General features: G+C 42.0%; 1 protein-coding gene across 3 annotated transcripts in view; it reads right to left on the reverse strand.

Moving 5' to 3' along the window:
* TBC1D9 (TBC1 domain family member 9) overlaps positions 1–21833 on the reverse strand; it is a 109477-nt gene that overhangs the window by 53430 nt on the left and 34214 nt on the right. For all 3 annotated transcript variants that reach the window (XM_057547065.1, XM_057547063.1, XM_057547066.1), the window contains exon 2: positions 7353–7463. In XM_057547065.1, coding sequence (XP_057403048.1) covers positions 7353–7463 — 111 coding nt within the window. The remainder of the gene's footprint in view (positions 1–7352; positions 7464–21833) is intronic.

The following is a 21833-nucleotide window of genomic DNA, read 5'->3' on the forward strand; positions in this document are numbered from 1 at the left end:
AGGTAGGTATATATTTGTGTGTACAAGCAAAAATAATAACCTCTTGTGACACAGCAGAAAACAAAACAAAGCAAAACAAACCCACTAAACCTCCCAGAGATTAAAATGCAACCAATCCAGTGTTTTCAGATACTGGAACAGGCTGCTTGGATCCCAGAGCTATCCAGTCCTCAAATGAATAGCACTTGAAGCTACTTAAATAAAGGGAACCATCTATTTTATGGCCTTAGCCACATACAACCTTAGCCCCAAAGATGATAATTTTGAAATTTAAATACCTAGTAAAGTCAAGGGCAATACCCAATACACTGGAGTGACACCTGCTGTCCCTGTAGGATTTACAAAGCCACCACTGTACTCTCTACACCCAGAAAAAGGACAAACTTGTATTTGGAGAGGGCAAGAGATACAACGCCCCCAAATGTGGTGATTTGAACAGTTTTAGAAACAAAAGGGAGATTCATGTTTTAAAAATCCACATCCAACTAAAGCTAAAATTTTAAACAGGTTAAATAGTGATAATGATGTGTTTTCTATTACTTATTCGTGCTTAACCAAGGCCCAGCGCCATGCTTTCACTATAGACATGCAAGCTCACAGCAATTCTACAAGTAGGTCCAATTACACTCCTTTTATAGATGAGGAAACTGAGGTTTCCACGTTTCTATGAAATCAAATGCAGAGTTTTCTGCCTCCATAACCTACACTCTTAATTGTTGCACAGTAGCCCCTCCTGACATATTTTAGACGTGTGGTAAGTATGCATAGAGGTTAGATCCTCTGCAGTAATAAGGGGTCTGATTATCAGGGAGACAATATTACCTAATGGCTCAGACCACAGACTTTGATGTCAAAAAAGTACACCTGGGTTCAAATCCTACCATGCCACATACTATCTTTGTGAGCACAGAGAAGTTCCTTAACCTCTCTGTACTCCAGAGTCCTCATCTGTAGCACGTAGGTAACAACACTTACCACAGCAGTTTGTGCTAGAGATTAAGGAAGACAATACACGTAAAGTCCTTAGCACAGGTCTGGAACATACAAAGCACTAAATAAACAGTTACTTTGCTATTATCATCATAAGCAGCAGGACACAAAGATCTCCTCTTGAAATGTGATGCAGAAGACATTTCTAACTTCTGATGTCAGAGCACTAAGAAATCAGTTGCTGAACTGTTGCCAGACTACCATATGTTCAGCACACATCTCTCTGGCCCTGACACTATTAGGTTTTGATTGAAAAGCATTGGTATGATTGAAGTAAAGCAGGCCTTTACTTGAACAATCCTTGTGTAACTATTGTAAGCTTCTTACAAAACTCTGCTTATAATCTCTTACAGGCCATAACAGTATGTTCATAGCTTTATAATCACTTTGAGAAAAGAGAGGCCCAGGTGACTCATCCAACCTTGGCAGTAAGAATTAGTGGTTGATGTCGTTATTGTGTTTACTTTACTTAAATGCCAAGGTCCTCTCCTACCCTGATGGACAGAATGTAAATGGCTATCTTTCTGGAGGGCAGTCAGGCTAATGACACTAAAAGGTTCACACACATGCATATTCTTTGACTCAGCATATCTACTTCTATAAATTTATCCTAAGGTGATAATTAAAGTAATGTGGAAATATTTTGTTCAGAGGATATTCACTAAGGTTTTTCAAAATGCAGTTAACATTAGGGGAATAAAACCTTAGATTTCCAAAAAATAACACATAAGTTAGAAAAATTACATTATAAACACAGTAAAATATTATCTACCTGTTAAAATTGACATTATAGACATGTATTTCTTGACATAGAAAATCTATACATATATGTGTATATACAGACACATATATATATGTGTATAGACATATATCTGTATAGACACACACACATATATATAAAGTCTGGAAGGTGAAGATTTATAATGTGGTATTATTGTTTTATAATATTTTATCTTCTTTGCTTATCTACATTTTCTAATTTCCTGCAATAAACATGATTGCTTAAAGAAAAAAAGCACGTTCTTTTTTTTTTATGCTGCTGTGTTCCCAAGGATACAAGTATAGTTCTTGAGGTACACAGACCAAGAAAGGATGAAAAAACATTGACCAACCTCTACATTAGGTATATCTCATGTGGAAGGCAAGTAAATCACCCACCATTTCGCTATCTAGTGTAGAGAAACAGCAGAAGCAGAACCAATTAGCAACCTTTCATTAAACTCATGGTCTTACCAGCTGCCAACTAAAAGAATGTTTAATCATAAAAGCCAGCATGGTGCTGCTTCAAAAGGACTGGGCTGGGAGTGGGGAGGCCTGAGAACTTGATCTCAGCCCTGCGCTAACTGGCTGTAACTAGCAATGTGAACTTGGGCACTTCACTTTGCCCTGGTACCCTATCACAATCTGAGTGTTGGAAAAGGTGGTGGCTAATCTATCTTTCCATTCTGAAAATGAATGCCTATCCAGATGAGATTCTAAGATGGTGAAGAAAAGGGAACTTAATCAATGGGCAGGGGAATCAAGGTACCATTCAGGGCTGTGTTATCAGTGAGGTGTCCATCAAGCATGCTCCCTCCACCCCATTTCCTTTATCAGTCCTGTTGGAAGGTCAGATGTATCCAGAGGAAACTGTCAACATTTCCTTCTATCTTTCCAACTGTAACTCTTCTGTCCCAGAGCCCTTTAAGTAATATCCTTGGAACTACCTGCATTTCTATGTGCCCATATTCTCATGAGGCTGTTTAACCCTTTTTATTGTTTAAACCTTCCAGTTCTTCTAATGGGGAGAGCCAAATGCGTTGCTGTCTACTTAAGTACCTTGACGCTCGAGGGGTGCAAAGGATTGGGCTCTCTCCTGCCTCTGGGGTACCAATGCCAAAACACCAGCTGTTGGGGGAACGCCTGCAGCTGTCTAGTGCCCTTGTGAGAGCACAGCTGTGAAATACTCAGTCAATTACTGGTGGGAGAGAGGCAGAATTGTCGGAGTATAACCAGCTCAACGAAGCAGACTGGACCAATTCCTCTGGTACTACTTCCTTTATGTTCTTAGAAATGGCAGGGAATTCCCTGGCAGTCCAGTGGTTAGGACTCAGTGCTTTCATTGCCGTGGGCCCTGGGTTCGATCCCTGCTCAGGGAACTAAGATCCCGCAGGCTGTGTGGCGTGGCCAAAAATAAATAAATTAAATTAAAAATTAAAAAAGAAATGGCAAAACTGATACTTTACCGCACAAACCACTGAAGAAAACGCAAGTCCGTAGGCTGGAATTGATGGCACAATGGAATATCCACCAAAGAGACTGATGGCTTCATTTTGGGTAGCAGTGCAAAGAAAGAGTCATTACTTAGGCAGGGATTTGGCTCCCCTTCCCACTTAAAGGTCTCAGTGCCAAAGAAACATAAAAATCAATTTCTTCAAACCAATCTGGATACAGATGATAGAAGATAATAAGAAGAAGCATCTGAAAATAATGTTTCACCAAAGAACTCTTGTTTTTTGTTCCCCTCTTCTTTCTGTATGGTTCATACTGTTAAGGGCTGGGTGATTACTATATTGGGAGTAAGTTAGACTAGGTCCAAAACTAGGTCCTGCCTGGCTTCATGTGGCTCAAGTCTAAGGCAAACATACGACTGGGATTTACCACTAAGACTACTGTTCTCCTACAGAAAGTGGCCTAGGTGAAGACATTGATGGTACATGTGCCCTTAGTTCAACTTACACAAAGCAAAGATTCACAAGGTACATGGCATAAAACAAAGGTTTTGCAAAGCTATGGATTCTACAGGGCAGTGAGTTGGACATCCAATTTTCTGCTGAAGCTTCTCTTACAGTAATGATTCATGAAACTAGAGCAAATTAAAAAGCCCTTGCCACACTGTCCCACCAAATACCAACTTTGTAGTTTACGAAAAAACAACATTTAAAATTACAAACCGAAAGGTCAGCCTATCAAAGAATCCTTTTTAAGGTAGCAGCTTCCGCTCTTAAAATCTTCTCATGAAAGGGAGGCAGGCACTTGGGTTTCAGAGAGAAATTGATAAGAAGGAACAATTAGTGGGTGAATGGGACTTTCACAATGGTTGTCACTTCCGTGGTGTCTTCTACAAGGAAATTGTGGAGCTGTCTCTACGTGTAATCAATATATATACAAAAGCTAAAACCGCTCTGGGTTTATTATAATGAGATCATGCACTTGTGATAGGCATCACTTACTGGGAAAACAAAAGTACATCTCTTTGAGGTATAAATTATGACATCAGCAATTACTGCCCAGTGTTCCTTAGCCTTGGCTTGGCAAATAACTCAGGAATAACTCGGCTTTGTAACTCTGGGCTCTTCCCCACAGGAGCTTTCATAGGAGCCTCTGCTTGGCTCTTGTAGAGCCTCTGCCAACTACAAATTGGCACTTGCCACTGGCACTTGCCATCTATCTCTACAAGTATTAAATCCTGTGCTACTGCAGCTGCTGACTTTCAACACCCCCTGAAAGGAGTTCAGGGTGGAGATCAGAAAGTAGGCACTCTGTGCTCTGGGAAAAACTGGCAGAACAGGTCTTCAGATAGGTATTTTCAGGAGCTGATTTTATGAGCCCAATTCTTGCATCTCCTCATAACTAGAAAAGCACTCAAATCCTTCATGGCGATGTCTGCTCCTTGTGACTAGCAATAACCTTCACAAGACTGGCAGAAACCTTCTGCAAAAAAATATGTGCTGATTGCATGTACTCCCCCTTCACAAAAATCACATCTTTACTGACCTTCCCCCCTGCCTCTTTGGAGCAGTTTCTCAGAGCTATCTGAAATGCTGTCTCCTAGGCTATAGTCCTCATTTTGCCCCCAATAAAACTTAACTCGCAACACTCACGTTGCGTACTTTTTTAAAGTCGACAGTAGAATGGCAAAGCCCCAGAAACAAAGTGAGGAGTAGTGATGTCAGGTAACAGGGGAGAAAAATAGGATGGGCTGAGGGGGTGGAAAAAGAAGAGTCACAGATAGAAACCAGCTCGTCACAGCCCCATACACACGTGCATTGACCTGGGAAGGCCAGGAGACCAGAGGGCTCTGAGGACCTCCACGCTGCACACGTTCTCAAAAGCCTCCAGGCACAAGTGATGAAAGTGCTGGAAGGTGAGTGAGAGTGTCAAACCCTCATTAAGTCCAGGGGCGTTGGTGGTTCTGCCTGATTTCTAATCTCCTTTCTCTTTCTTCAGTTGCTGGCTCCCCTGTCTATTTTAACACCATTCTACATTGTTCGCCAACTAAAGGTGACATTTTCCCAACCAACTTCCACAGGGCACCTCCCCTTCTACAGTAGCTATTGGGTGTTTCCCTTTGTGTTGAATGAACCGCACAGAAGGCTGGAACTCTATCTTACATGGGGTTACCCTGATAAGTCTGTCTTCCTCAGGGTCCCAGCCTCTCTCTTCCTTTATCCTTTATCCCCTTCACTCCTGGGTGGTTTTCTCCCTGCCCACTCCAGATGCCATTCCTTCATTCAGTGGAGTGTATAAATGCTGATTCATTTCATTGTTTCTCATGGGGCTATTTGCATCTGAACCAGAATAACTTTAAAGGGATACAACTACAGTGTTAGAATTTCAGTGCTACTAAATCCTTGAGGGTGCATTGCTAGGGCACCAGAGCCTTCCAGCAGCCTAAAATCACAGCCACATAACTCCCCCTACCCTTGTAGAAGGCCGGCCAAGATTCCTGTCCTTAGCTGGAAGCCCCACCAGCCAATGGCACTGTATGGTACTTGTTCACACTGGGCTAGAACTGAGTATTTCCTTGTATTCTCCAAAGCAGGGGCCGGATCTAATTACCTTTATATCTTTAGATCCCAGCACGACACTTCCTACCAAGCAGAGATCAATTTAAAAACTGAATAAAGTCAACTGAAAGAGCTCCCAATGGCCAAAGCTGGAATAATTTGAGCAACAAAATAAAGTTGTATTGGATTGTAACCCAAAGTACAAAGTAAAATATTCATGAGTCCACAGTGATAAAAATAATTGAATAAGTTAAAACTCCCCACTCTGTAAGTGTGGGCTGTGCACGGTGACTTCCTTCCAAGGAGGACGGTATGGGAAGGGGAAGGAAAGAGCAACTTGACAGTGGAGAAACCTGAAAAACACTACTCCAGTCAGGCGATAAAAAACATCATTAGTCATCAATCATCTGGACAGTAGGTGCCCTTGCTTGACATAACCTGATGAAAACAGCACTTTATCTCTGTGATAGTCCTCATAAAAATACATCACCGCAGCCAAATCATGAGAAAAACATCAGACACATTCCAACAGAGGGACATTCTACAATATACCTGACCATTATCCTTCAGAAGTGGCAGGGTCATCAAAAACAAGGGAAGTCTGAGTAACTTCTACAGCCAAGAGGAGATTAAAGAGATACAGCAACTAAATATAAAATGGTGCACTGACTGGGATCCTGGAACAGAAAAAGGATTTCAGGTAAAAACTAAGGAAATCTAAATAAATTAAGGACTCTATTTAGTAACCATGTATCCATATTGGTTCATCCATTGGAACAAATGTTCCGTCCTAAGGTATTCATCATAGGGGAAACTATGTATGTGGAGGGTATTTGGCTGCTTTCCAAACTATCTGTTCAACTTTCCTGTAAATCTAAAACTGTTCTCAAGAATAAAATCTATTAATTAAAAAAAAAAATCAAGTGGAGGCGAAAAAATGAAAAGAAAAAAGGTAAGTGTTCAGTGCCCTTGTTCTTCCTACGGTTATTTGAAAAGCCACATGCAAACAAATAACTAAAAAAATCTTAGCCACTTTGGACTGGCGGTTCTTGTGAGAGATCCGATAACAGCATGACTGTTTACCATCATCCCAGCACATTATTACAGGTTATCATCAGGAGAAATAAACAATCCCTACTCAGTAGGAAGGACTGCACTGGGATAAGTGAGTATTACTTAGTCCACCCAGGACTCCATCATTTCCCAGCTTCCCTGAAGACAGGCTGGGGCCATGTGACTAGTTCTAGCCAATGGGGTGTGAGTGGAAGTGGTGGCACTTCTGGGTCAAGCAAGTGAAACACAGGTGTGCCTCCACCTCCCGCACTTTCCTTGTAAGTTGACCTTGGAGCCTTTGTGTTCTAGCGGGTGTTACTACAGATGGAGATGGCCACAGGATCCAAACAAGACTTCACCAGAGTTAGAAAGAAACCTTTATTGTGTTAAGCACTGAGGTTTAGGGTTCATCTGTCGAAATGGCTAGGGTTACTTACCCTAAAATACGAAGTGATTGCATCTCACAATTAAATGTTCCTCCCCTCTGACAGAAAGTTGTTAATCATAACTTTTTTCCATATTTCCAAACACTGCACTTACCACAGGCGATGGTCCAATAGACCAAAGAATCTGGAGTCTGGTACAGGATGCGGTAAGGAGCAACCCGGGCACTGGAGTCCAACACGACATCAAGGGTGCCCACCAGGAGGCCTGAGGGCAGAAAAGAGGGAGAAATGAGTAAGGGTTTCCTCTAAATCCCCAGAGGCAGCAGTGTGGACACTCCCCTTCCGGGGGACCTGCCAACAAGCCCTCTCCCACCGCATCCCACCTGGACAAAACTTTCCTCTCAGACGTGATGAGGGTGACTCTACGTTACTTGTTCCACCCACCTCCAAGAGACACTGCACAAGCTAAAAGAGTCAGCTACGTTACTTGTTCCACCCACTGCAAATCTCCTAGCTCAGTCCCTGGCACACGGTAGTATTAATAAATGCCTGTTTCAAACCAAAAAAATAAGGTATTAAGCACTGATATCCTGGGGTCTCTGCTTTACCTACATTACACCCAATGTGTATTATTTTCTCCCCTTTAGCATCCTAGAAACAAATCCTTAATTTGAGTAACTTGACAAAGCCACAGGTACCAGTGACGTACATCTGAGTCCGTGTACCAGGCTGCCCCATGTATTATTTTCGTGCGCCTCATTTTTCTTTTGTATTGAGAAGGTACAGTTCAGCTCAGCAAACAATAAGTGCCTACTATGTTCAAGGCAAACCCTGTGGGCACAAAGTTGAATAAGACAGAGTCCCTAAGGCATTTATATACCAGTAGGGGAGAGGGCCAAGCAGTATTTTAGGGCTGCATTTAGAAGTGAACAGGGCTGTGAAACAAGCATTTCTCCATCTCAACGGCAGAGTCCTTTGCCATTTGTCACATCAATCGTTATAAGCAGAGATGCTTGAAGCCTGGTCTACACTCAGCTCTGCAAAGATGTAGTAATTAGGCTGAGGATCAGGAAAGGTACTGTGGTAGTACGAAGCTGAGTTCTTCCGGTCGGCAACCTCAGTGATCTTGCCAGGTCCTGGGGGAAACTCACTCACATCATCCAAGTCGAGGCAAGGTGGAACATTCAACAAACGAACTTAGCAATTTATGTGTGAGAAATACAAATGTCCAGCGTACCGATGCTCACTTAAGAAGAGGCAGTGCCATCTCTTGCCAGGAGCGCAAATTCTCTTATAACCACCTTTCAGCCAACATCTCCCCTCCAGGAAGGGGTGCCTCCTTTATCCGCACCAAGCTGGAATTAGACACCAAACATTTTCTATACTATTCTAAAATTACACAGATACACACACACAAATTCTACAAAGTCAAATAAACGGGATTCCTTGCTTGGCAGGATGAATCTAAAAGATTTCCATCAAGTAAATGCCCGTAATTATTCTAAAGTCAGATGCAACCCAGCATAGAGCAGGGTTTGGACTCAGAAAGACCAGTTAGGAACTGTGGCTAGTTGAATAATCTTAGGACATTTTTTTTCCAATGTCTTGGTGTTCACAAAATGGAAAATGATATGATGTAAAATGGAAATGATATGATGATTACAAGATTTTTGTTGTTGCTGCTTTGTTTTGTTTTGTTTTGTTTTGGCCACGCCGTGCGCCATGTGGGATCTTAGTTCCCTGACCAGGGATCCAACCTATGTCCGCCCCTGAAGTGGAAGCACGGAGGCAACTACTGGACCACTAGGGAAGTCCCACAAGATTGTTCTTAAAGACTGAATACAATAAGGTTTGGGGGCAAGAGGCTGGTTGGAAAGAGGGGTTAGGCAACCTCTCTAGAACCTGCCAAGACCCTCCTTTCTTTAATTTTACTTTTACTTAGATTGCATGGTTATTAAGGATGGCTTTGGTATGGAACTGATGGTAGCTGAGGCCGGGAGGGGGAGGTAAAGGCCCCCAGCCTCCCTTGCTCTGCCACAGCTCCGTCCTGGCTCTGACTCTGTTATGACCAGGTCTGGGCCACATGGACAGGCCATTTAACTTCTCGTGGCTTTCATTTCCTCATTTGTAAAGTGGTTGTAATAGCACCTGCCTTCCCGAACCTGGGGTTAAGCAAGAAGCCTAGGGCAGGTTAACATGGGGCAACACTACAGGTGTCCTTTTGGTCTTTATCCAAGGCCAGGAATCCACTTAGGTTCACGGCAGACCACAGCGACCATTAGCTGACCTGCATACACCAGGAAAAACAAACTTTCGCTACAGGGTAAATGAATTCATTTGTTTGCTCTGGCCTGTATGAAATACATCAAAAATCAAATATTTAGAGTCTGCAGAGTTTTCCAAGGAGTCGTCTTCCATATAATACCACGCACATGTGCATTTTTGTTTTCTCTACGGTGACTCGGATTTACCGCAAAGACCTCTAATTACTCTTCAGTTATCTGCAGATGGTAGTGTGTATTAATAGGAAAAGCAGAAGAGTGCTAGCTAAACTGGATTGCCCTCTGTGTTAACTAGAAATACAAAGACATGTGAAATACAAATTCATCCCTCATAACAACCGAATGTTGGTAATACTTCCCTCTTCTTGAATCAAAATACTGGAAGTATCACATACGTTGTTTCTAGGGCACACAAACTTCAGCCCGGGTTTAGGGAGTCATAGTCAAGGATTAGCCTCTGTGGTTTAATGAGCCTCTAAAGGGGTGTCAGGGTAGATAAAGATTCTTCCAAGGGCGAGCGCAGCTCATTGGGCAGGGCAACCAACAAGGGGCAGTCCGGGTTCTGGAGTTCTTTAGTTCTGGCTCTGCCAACTCCCAGACCCAACCTCTCCGAGCCTCAGTTTCCCCATCTTTCATGTCTCACTAGACTTCTGTATTCTGTAACACCAGGGAGGGAAGACCTCTGAAACGGTCCAAACCTATCTGCACATCTTGACCACCACAAATGTCCCCAGCTACAATCCATCTCCACCATCCATTATCCTAATTAACAAAACCTCTGGTAAAGAAGTACTTTCTTTACTCAGAGGTAAAGAAAACGGAGTGGCTTCAAGGAGATTCCCCCAGAGTGAGGGCTTCTGATGAGATGCCAGCTCACCAACCCTGAGCGTGCGTCCACGAAGATTTAGATGGATACTAACATGTTCATGCATATTTACCACAGGGTCCGTGCTGAAATATTTGAAAGTAAATTATAGACAATATAATACTGGGATACTCACATTAGGTGCATATACAATTAAAAACATTTTGTAAAAGTTCTTTGAAAACTTAAGGCACTGGATATCCCAACAGAAAGTAATGTCGTGAATCGAGACTCATAGTTGGTCAAATCAATAAATACATTCTGCCATTAACTTTGTAGCACTGACCAGGATTTTCCCTCCACCTGGAATGTTGTGCTTGCCCGTCAACGACCACTTCCCACCACCTCAAACGACAAACTCCTAATTATCTCACGCCACCTCTTTCTAACCCTGATCTCCCTCTGAGTTCTGCTTCTGTAATACCCACTGCATTTATTTAAAATTACATGTACATTTTGCCTCGTTCCGTTTCTTCTCCTCTTTCCAGACTGGGAGCTCCAAGATGGCAAGGTCTGACTGATTGCTTTGGACCCCCGGACCCCGCCCTTTGCTTGGAGCACAGCGAGCCCTGAACACACGTCTGATGAAAGGACAAGTTAGGTATTTTTAGAAAACCTAAATAATAAGTTATTACTGTGCTGTCTAATCTCTATTGAGACAAGGAGTTGAGACTGGAAAAGAGAAAATACTCCTCCTATACCCTCTGTCTACACTGAATACTAGAAGATGGGAAATCTGATATCTAGCCTAGAGAATCCCCGCCACCACCACCCCCAAAAAAAGCAGCAATCAGGATTTTCTTAGAAGTCTTATTACTTACTCATCCCTCTGAAGTGGCTGTCAAAATACTGAACTTTTCATCATTTCCCACACAAAGCACTGTTTTAGCAGCTGTTCCAGTCAGCTATTTCTGGTGTTAAACAATCTTTGATAGCCTGAGATAACTAAGTCAAATTATGGTCCTCACAATAACTCTTCTCTGCACCTACCTATTACATTAGCTCAGGGGCATCTTGTAACATTAAACTGCTGTTTTCAAGGAGATTCAGAAAACACTCTGCAGAATTGGTACATTTAGGCCTCCCACCAGCTGTGGGCGCTAAAGGGTACGTGATGCAGACAGAGTCATTTCCACTCCTGGGCGGCCCCTCACCCCTCTGGGGGCAGGGATGTATCAGAAGAGTGTGGGACACATAGGGATGTGCCCATGGCAATGATCAATCCATCTACTGATGATCTTGGGATAATTTAATGTTAAAGTGGACAAGATCCTAAAGCTTACTTGGTCTCCCTCTACTCCCTCAGCTTTGTAGCCAGTCAGAGATAGAGCCCTACAAAGACCATGCTGGAGTGGTCTGGGGAGTGGGCTGTCTCCTGATATGGAAGCTACAGTAGTACCCACTAGGGAATTCCCTGGCAGTCCAGTGGTTAGGACTTGGTGCTTTCACTGTGGTGGCCTGGGTTCAATGCCTGGTCGGGGAACTAAGATCCCACAAGCCACGCGGCACAGCTAATATGTACTGAGCACCACTTTTTAATGAAATATTTCAAAACCACAGAGAAGTATTGAAAATTACAAAACACATATCCCACCACTCTGACTTTAACACTTGGCCTTATCTGCTTCAGATCTGATCTGTTTTTTTAGAAGAAAATACAACATACACGGTAAAGGTCCCCCCTGTGCTCCCCTCAATTCTATTTCCCTCTCCATTCACCACCCTCCAGTTTTTCATTCTTCCCATCCAGGTCCTTATACTTTGACCCCCCCCATGTATGTACATGAATATAGATTTAACACTGATGTATATTTTTAAATTTACATTAATGATAAAGAGTAGATATTGTTCTGCAATCTTTTTTACCCAATGTTTGTAAAATTTACCCAGGTTATACTTGCAAATCTGATTCATTCATTTTAAATATTGTGTAATAGTCCGCTGTTTAAATATACTGTAACTTATCCATTTTCCTAAGGAAGGGTATTTGGGTTTATCTTCTTCTTTTTTTTTTTTTTTGCTATAATAGGCACTGCAATCATTCTCTGTACATGATCCTCAAACATGTGAGCACTTTCTTTAGAATGGAATTGTTGGGTCATAGGGCGTGTGTTGAGACTTTATTAGTCATTACAAAACTGCTTTCCAAAGTGATTGTGCCAATTTACACCCGTACCAGGAAAGTGAGAGAATATCCGTTTCTCCATAATATCCCCAACACTTAGTATTATCAGTTTGTTTGTTTATTTCCACCAATCTCAAGGATGAGAAGCAATACCTATTTGTTGTTGAAATTTGCATTTTTCTGACGATTAATGAGTTTGGGTATCTCTTCCTGTTTATTGGCCATTCCAGTTCCGTATTCTGAGTTATTTGCCTTTCCTAATATTCTGACATTTGCTGAAACTTCCAGATCAGAAATTCAGTTTACTATTTAGAGGCTTTCACTCAGATAGACACTGGATTTCGATTCACTTCAGCAAATACACACTGATATTTCTAAAGCCAGAGGGGCAGTACACTTGGATTTACTTCTTTATATGTTCTATATAAAGGCAAGACCTTGAGATCAGTATTTGCAAGCCTCTCTGCCTCTCTCCCATGTAAGGTTTCTGTAGGTCACAGGCTCCCACCTTGTCCTTCTACCTGCTGCTGCCTCTTTGTCATTGGAGCCCTGCCTGTATGTCTTAGCACTTATGTGAGCTACATGATAATAGGCAGAAAGCACTTAAACAATAACATCCAGAAGCAGTTGCTAACGGATATATATACAAAATCCAGCCACATCATAATTTTTACACTTCTCTGAATAAATCTTTTTTGTTTGTTTGTCTGTTTTTAAAGCCTTCAAGCCTTCACCCAAGTTATTTTACTTGATCTGGAATGTCCTCTCTTTTTTTTTCTTTCTGGAAAATGTCCATTTCCCTCAATATCCAGGTCAAGGGTCACAAGGCATTTTTTTTGTTTGTTTTTTTAAAAAGAGTCTGTGCTTTTTAAAAAATTTATTTTATTTATTTATTAATTTATTTATTATTTTTGGCTGTGTTGGGTCTTCGTTGCTGGGCGAGGGCTTTCTCTAGTTGAGGCGAGCAGGAGCTACTCTTCCTGGCGGTGCACAGGCTTCTCATTGCGGTGGCTTCTCTTGTTGCAGAGCACGGGCTCTAGGCATGCGGGCTTCAGTAGTTGTGGCACGTGGGCTCAGTAGTTGTGGCTCGTGGGCTCTAGAGCACAGGTTCAGTAGTTGTGGCGCATGGGCTCTAGCTGCTCCGTGGCATGTGGGATCTTCCCAGACCAGGGCTCGAACCTGTGTCCCCTGCATTGGCAGGCGGATTCTTAACCACTGCACCACCAGGGAAGCCGCAGGCATTTGTTTTGCTTTCTTCCCACACTCTCCCCATCCTCTCAACCCCGCACCCCCAAATCTCCTGGCAATTAACTGTCCCCTTGTCTGTGATCTGTCAACCACCTTGCACTTCATATTACTAAGGCGATTATCACATTGTTTCCTACTGAAAAAAAAACTAGTTTCTTTCCACCAGGCTGTGAGCTCCTTGAAGCAGGCACAGCCTTATCTACCTTGGAATTCCCAAAGCCTGGAATAATGTCCCGCACATCATGCTGAATATTTATAAAATGGGCCACAAAGTTTTCAACCTGATGGACATTGGGAGAAACCAAGAATTATTTTCAGAGCTTATTCATCTCTGCCCCGCAGAACCCAATATAACAAGTTCTAGCAAACTGGCCATAAATAATTAAACTTGTCTAAGAATCAGACAACGAAAGGAGACCAAGATTTGAGAATGTGTTGAGCAATGTGTTTTCTCAATGTCATAACCTCAAAGAGCCTAACAGCCTTTCTCAAGCATGGGTATAACTGGCCAAAAGGGAGAGACCAATCCCAACACTGGAATTCTACTTTCAGCTTAGAACAGTCTGGGAGTGTTTTTGTTTTCATAAGTATTGCTTCTTTTCCAACCCCTCTCGCATATTTAGGTAAAAATGGTTTCTCAACACAGTTCAAACCATGATTATTGGTTGAAAAAGGCCACACACAGCTCTTCCCCTCTCACCTTCACAGCTGCCTCTCAGGACCCTAGTCCAGCCAGGTGTATCTCACATCACGGTTGCCGTGAAATAGGACAAGTTACTAGAGGGCAGGGGGCGCGTCTACACACACACACACACACACACACACACACACACACACAACTTGTTTCTGTTTGTGGAAAGATGGATTAATGAGAATTCTGCTAGTGTAGGAAAAACATTGCTGATTCTGTCAATTAGGATAGTTCTTAAACTATCTGTGGTTAAGAATCAGTTTGTTTTTAGTTTCCAGTATGTTGCTCACTGAGACGTCTGTAAAATACCGTGCCTAGGAAATACTAAAATAGAGCTAGAGAATATGAAAAGAGACAAAGAAAATACAAGCCTCCAATTTTTCATCATTTAATTCAACAGACAAATGGCTCTAGCTTTCTAAATGCTTAATCTCAATTTCTGTTCTTTAGCTCAAGGCAGTTGAAACAAACAGGTTGCAAACCAGCACTTTAAATAGCACCGAATTAGGGAAGGGAAGGCTGGAGGGCAGCAATATTCTTGGGACCGCGTTTACTAGAATCACGTATAGTTTTAAAGAGTACATTCAATTCTATGATATAACTTTTTATTTGGGAAATGAAAAAGATTATTGCTCTGCCACTGCAAACTAAAATAAAATCCCACAAAGTCATTTCTCAACTGAAAGCAAGAATACATGAATAGGGAAAGGCATGAGGTTTTCGCTGTATATTTATTTCAAGGGGCCTAGGTTTAAAAGCGTGGTGAAGAATCAGCCTGAAACTAACATGACATTGTACATCAGTTATATTTCAATTTTAAAAAATAATAAAAATAAATAAGTGTGGAGAATCTGAACTAGCCTATTAGGTGATTCTTGAAGAGACCCTTGACTCATTTCTTTACCGATAGGGGAGCAGGCTCGAGGGGGTAGAATGACAAGGTCCGAGTGGCGGGGCCCCCCCCCTCTGTAGTATTTCAAGCTCATTCTGGATCACAGGGTCTTTGAATTTCATGCTTATATAAGTACCCAGAAAGTTAGGGCTCAAACTATACGTTCATATTTTCCATCACAAAAGATAAAGCACAGGCTAGTTTATAACTAAACACACTGGGCAGAAAACTGAAATCGGAAGAGCATTTCTCCTGCAGAGCCTCTGTCAAGCAGCCAGTTAGCTCTGTGCTGCTCAAATCTTCCAAGCACCCTTGAAGGCCAAGTCTTCCAGGAGCTGCTCCATTTCACCCTGCAGGCCCGTCTCTTAAAGTCACATGCACCTTCTTCTCCTGCAAAAAGGGAGGGCAGGTGGAATTGATTTTTCCTTCTCTTCCGTGTCTGAGAAGGAACCGTTAAAATATCTCTTTCATACCTTACTTTACACCCCAGTTAAGACCGGCTACATAATTTTTGGGGTCCTGTGCAAAATGAAAATGCATGTTCCCTTGCTTAGAAATTCTTAGGAATTCCTCGGCAGCCACAGTAGAACATTAAACCAAGGCTGGGGCCCTTCTAAATGCAGGTCCCTGTGCACCAGCATGGGTCACATACCCAGGGGCCAGCCCCGACCCCGGCAGTGCCCGGGTGATTTCATCTCCACAGGCAAGCTGTTGTTCTCAGACTTTTTTCAGGGATTCAAGTCTGCTCTGATACAGACCAATGAGGACAATGGACTGAATTTATTCAAAAGCACTCCAGGCACCTCTGTGATCCAAATCCTCAAATAAGCCCTCAACCCAGGAAGAGGAAGGTAGATGCATATTCATTATATTTACAGCCGCTTCCATGTATACGATGGGAAGGTATATTGATTCTCATCTTGTCTGTGGAGGCAAGTCTGAACACCTGAAACTGATGGCTCAAGGCCGGCCAAGGTCAGCCATGAGAGCAAGGACGCAGGAGTTCTTTTGGTGCTGGTGGGAGCAATTCATTGGTGAGAAGCCCACTATTTCTAACAGGTAAGCCACACCCACCGCTTCAAGGAAACCTGAGCGAGATGTTCCTCGACTCCTTTTGTCAGGTGGGCCGAATTTGCAGGAGCCACTTACTGTCCCAAGATGACTGCCCACCCTTCTCCTAATTCACCTAACCCCTTCTCCACAATGAAATAATATCACGAAATAGAAACAGTTATGAATTTAAAATTACGTCTAGGTAAGACCTCCCTGGTGGCTCAGTGGTTAAGAATCTGCCTGCCAATGCAGGGGACACAGGTTCCATCCCTGGTCTGGGAAGATCCCATATGCCGTGGAGCAACTAAGCCGTGCACACAACTACGGAGCCTGTGCGCCGCAACTACGGAAGCCCGTGCACCCTAGAGCCCGTGCTCCGCAACAAGAGAAGCCACCGCAATGAGAAGGCCGGCAATCAAACAAAGAGTAGTCCCCATTCGCCACAACTAGAGAAAGCCCGCACGCAGCAACGAAGACCCAACGCAGCCAAAAGTAAATAAATATTTTTTTAAAAATTAAAAATTAAAAAAAATAAAATTACATCTAGGAAATGACCTAGAATGTCTCTATATATTATAGTACATCTATACAATGACATTTAGACATTTAAACTCATGTCCTCGAATAATTATTTAATGAGATAGCAAAACATATCTAGTATGTTATATGGAAAAAAACTCCACAAAACTCTAATTTTTGTTCTATATGATCCCACTCTGTCAAATTACAAGTATAATATTGTCTATGCTATGAATTATAACATTATTATTAAAGATTACAAAAATTAACATATTTGGTGGGTAAAATAATTTTACTTTCTTTTGTGTTGTTCTGTTTCCAAAAGTTTCTCGAATGTACATTCAATACTTTTATGATATAAAAAAAATTTTTGTTGTTTTCTCAATTACTTCCAACCTTCTACTTTGGGCTTTATTTACTCAAAGAGAGATCAGGTAAGCCATCAAGTAAATAGATGGTTACTGTGTTTACATTAAAGCTGCTCTTCGCAACCACAGGTTAGTAATCTTGTTGCTAGGATGCAACGTGCCAGTTACGGGTCAATATTTAAATGAATGGCATTCTTAAAACACTCTCTGATGGAGAGAGGTCTGGCCTTTGTCTTTTAGAAATTTTTTTTAAAGTACATTTTTTTCCCTTTAGTATATAAAGCACAGCAATACAACAAATTGATACATATTAATACACACAGGGCTTAACTCAGTTGTAGTGATTGGGTGTTTTTAATAACTAGCTTATCTTTAAGTCAGGAAGTTTACAGTCCCACAATAAAAACCATAAAAGTTAAATGAATGAAATTAGTTTCTCAACTTTCATCACTGAGTACTCATTATATTTTAAAACTGTGTATTCATTATATTTTAAGTACCCACAGTGTTGCATTTAGCTACACATAAGCAAGGCAAATAAAGAGGCAATATGTGTTTATACCTACAGTGGAAATGCCTGGAAGGTTGTACATCAAACTGTTAATAATGGTTCCCTTTGGAGAATGACATCCGTATGGGGAGATGCCCCATGGGGAAGAAATTAGGAACTCTTTTAACTGTTAGAACTATATTTTCAAAAGTAATTGTTATGCTGTTAGAACTATACTTTATAAAACTTTGTATTCATAATTATTTACAAGGTGCATATATTATAATAAAGCAATAATAAAAGAACTACTAAAGGAATACAAAATATCATAAGGAAGATCCTGCCAGTAAGATTTCATAAAAGATGAGACTCTGTAACCAGTCAGCTCCTGCTACTTTCCGTCATGGGTACCAGCCACCCTAAGAACTGGTCACCCTTAGCATGCACGCATGGGGTCACACTGTATAAAATAAGGCTGCCTTTCACCCGAGACTACGATCAGGGCAAACACACAGGGGCCTAAGTGGAAGATGAAGCCGGCCCATCACACCCTCTCAAGGGTATCTGAGCTGAGACAGAGGAAGAGGAAAGCCAAGTAGCTACAGAAGCGGAAGCTGAAAGGATTCCATGAGAAGGGAAGGCAGCAAACAAGCCAGATGACACAGAGGCAGAAACACTGAGCTAAAGAACAGATACACAGCAGAGGCTGAGGAAGCCTGGAGTCTTCAGGAGAAGAGAGCAGAAATGCAGAGCTCAGAGGAGCGGGTGTGATAAGGAGCCAAGGGAAAGGCGGGGAGTCACTTCTTACAGCTGTCACAGGCTCTCTGTCAGCTCTCCAGGCCCGGTTCCAGGTCGCATGTATCCTGGCAAGGAAACCTAGGTACCCGAGGTAACTTGAGTCTCTGGTCCTTGTAACCAAAAGTGTCCAACTAAAACCCTAACTACCCCCCTGGCTCCGTCTAAGATGGGCTCTGAATAAATGTCCCCTTCTGCACGCTGGCAAGGCAAGTGTTACAGAACAGAGTGCCAAGGCATTAACAGCAATTTAATAATGCGCTTTCCAGACTTGCATCCAAATACTCCAGAACAGATAAAAATAGCGGCTACAGAACTTTAATTAAAACAATCAGGCTATTTACAGGGGAGAGGTACAGTAGCAGCCTGGCTTGATCACTGGGTGTTTTGTCTTGACTTTACCCCTTCGAGGGCATCCAACGCCACTGGCATGCACTCTTCAGAAGAATCCTGGTTCTAGCTTAGCCTTAAGTCACCTGGACAAGACTAAGGGCTATTTCACAGAGACATTTCAGTTTGTGATGAATCGAGTGAAAGCAATCTTCACCTAAGGTCCAGATAAAGCTTTAAAGAGAAAACTAAGCTGGGAGGATCTGAAAATAAAAAGAACACCATGGCACCAACAAGTGGGAGAAACCAAACCAGGAAATCCGCCAAAGATGGTTTGACTTTGCAAAGCCAGGTGTGCGGTAGCAAGTAATGCCCTTATTTCGTCAAGTTGTGTATTATGACCTGACGTGTTTTTCAATATACGTTAATGACCTGCAAATGTAGGTGAGTCCCTTATGGAATATATTAAACCCAATTAAGATTTCTTAAGAAATAGTTCAGGGATGGCCTGGAAAGTCCTTGTAAATTACTCTGAAAAATATCAATAATGGATGGCAAAAAAAAAAAAGGCTCACTGGCAATAATAAAAGCAGTATACTGTGGGGGGGGGGCATTTTTTTGCAAAGTGACTTCTAAGTCATTACCAAGAAATTGTTCTTTTTTCATGCTATAATCCAGACACAATAGACATAGAGAGCAGTATGACAACCAACTATACAATACCAGCAATGTCACTGACTCATATATCTTCAAGCAGAGACTGATGAAGAAAGATGAAAGGTAGGGGGAATTATTTTTTATATTATTGTTTTATCAAGGAATGGGGAAACTGAAAGTAGTGAAGGTCGTGCTTTGCTTCTTTCACCCTGAATTACATCTTCTGTACCTAGCTTCTTAATCTCTAAGCAAAAATGACACATGCACACATAAATGTATATGCATACATACATATACAGACATATAGTATGCACATATATATATATATATATATGCATACACACATATTATAATATGCTCATTTAAAGCATGCTCATTTAAAATGAGTTTAGAGTAGGGGAGGCTCTTAAAAAAAAAACCCTCAAATTTTGATTTCTATCTTCGGATTTAATGAACACAATATGCAACAAAAGAACAGGATTACATCAAAATCAGTATTTTAAAACTTTTAAAAAATATAATCACAGGCAAGAACTCCGTTTATGCCAATGTTTCTCAACCAGTACAGTTTTTGAAAACACGTAACAGTTCCACACTATCTCCCTCAGATTCTTTTATGCAACCCTAAACGTCCTCTGTAGAGAGTCACCATATGTTCCCTGAATCCAGAAGATACAGAGAGAAGATTTTTGCCCCAACTTTTCTTTCTGTCACCTGTATTGGTTTGGGGGGGAAGGGAGAGAGAAGAGGGAGAAACAGAGGGAGAAAAAGCCTAAGTTTTAAATATTTTCCAGTTGTAAATGAACAATATTTAAGGTGCTTCTTCAAACTGCACAGGCTTCCTGTTCGACAGCTATTACATAGACAATTCCAGAATGTCAGTGATTCTCCCTTGATGGCTAATTCACCAGCCCTTATCCTTTTAGACATGCCTCCCCTTTTCCTGTTGTGACAACATCTCATTTACGGCTCTCAGACTAATTTCCCGGCAGCATGTCAGCTACAACTAGGGACACAGGGACGTCAAGGAAGATACTGGCTACAAGGTCCTGAGTGAGGCAAAGGCCCAGCTGAGAACTGGGCAGTGTTGGGCATCCCAGCACAGCACTTCCAGCTTCAGAACTTCTTCTTTGCTGGTCGAGGGCCAGGGCCTCTGAAATCTAGAACACAGATCAGGAAAACAGATTCTTTCCATGGCTCTGTCAAAGCGTGAAGATTATAAGATTGGGAGAGGCTTGTGCTTCATGCACTCAGGGTTTCCACCAGTGAAACTAGTGCATTCTCTGAGACAGAGACAGCAAAGCAGGGCTCTGGGTCCCCCAGTGCCCAGCCCTTAATTCTATCAGGACAGGGCTTCCCAGTGGTGCCCCGGGAGATGGTGACACACATGGGGCAGCACACAGACCCCTCAGCCCTTTAGGGCAGCTGGGTGGACACTTACCCCATGTGCCCTGTAAATACTACCAATTCCTAAGTGTGTTATGATGTGAAAATAGGTGGAAAGCTCTGGATAGACTAAACAAAGCACAAAAACCTTTCAGCGCATTACAAAATTTCTATATGTTTAATTTTGTTACATACTGACATCATTCGAGTTGACAATATGTAGTTTTCCAAGAGTTTGTCTATAAAGTTACGCTAAACACGCTTTACTTTATTTAAGTGCAATGTACATATTTTTCTTTTTTTTTTTTAATAGGAAAAGAATACATCTAGCCATGTACATGGGGAGGTGACTCATGTGACATTTTGCCTGATCTTTGATTCACTTTGGGCTCATTCTTGGAAAATTTTTATTAGGACAGAAAAATCCCTTCCTTGTAAAAGTTTTAGGCTCTCTGACCATCAGTCCTCACTCCTCTGAATGGACTCCGAGGAAAAGTGAATCAGGGCCCCCATGTAACCAATGCCCAGGCTCTCAGGCCTCCTGGCCCTCCACAGAAGGCCCAACGAATAAAGAACCACAATGACTGAACACTTTAACAATTAGCAAGCCAAATGATTAGGAAATTACCAACATGCCTATTTCAAATAATTTCCAAAAAGATCATCAGGGAAACCCCTAAAAAAACTAAGTTCCTTTAAATTTGGGACAGTGCCAGCAATACAAGGGAAACATTTAGATGGCAGTGGTCTATCTCCTTGATGGGAATGGGCACGTTTCTAACATGGCAGAGCCCACCCAGGGTTGTGTAAAGTAATCAGAGGTGGCGAATTCAAGTTCTGGCTTCCCTAACTCACGAGCTGTGTGACTTCAGACAGGTCACTTGGTCTCTCTGAGCCACAGTTTCCTGCCACTAAGTCAAGAATCATTTATCTT

Source organism: Balaenoptera acutorostrata, chromosome 5, assembly GCF_949987535.1.
Source record: "Balaenoptera acutorostrata chromosome 5, mBalAcu1.1, whole genome shotgun sequence".
Taxonomy (NCBI): Eukaryota; Metazoa; Chordata; class Mammalia; order Artiodactyla; family Balaenopteridae; genus Balaenoptera; species Balaenoptera acutorostrata.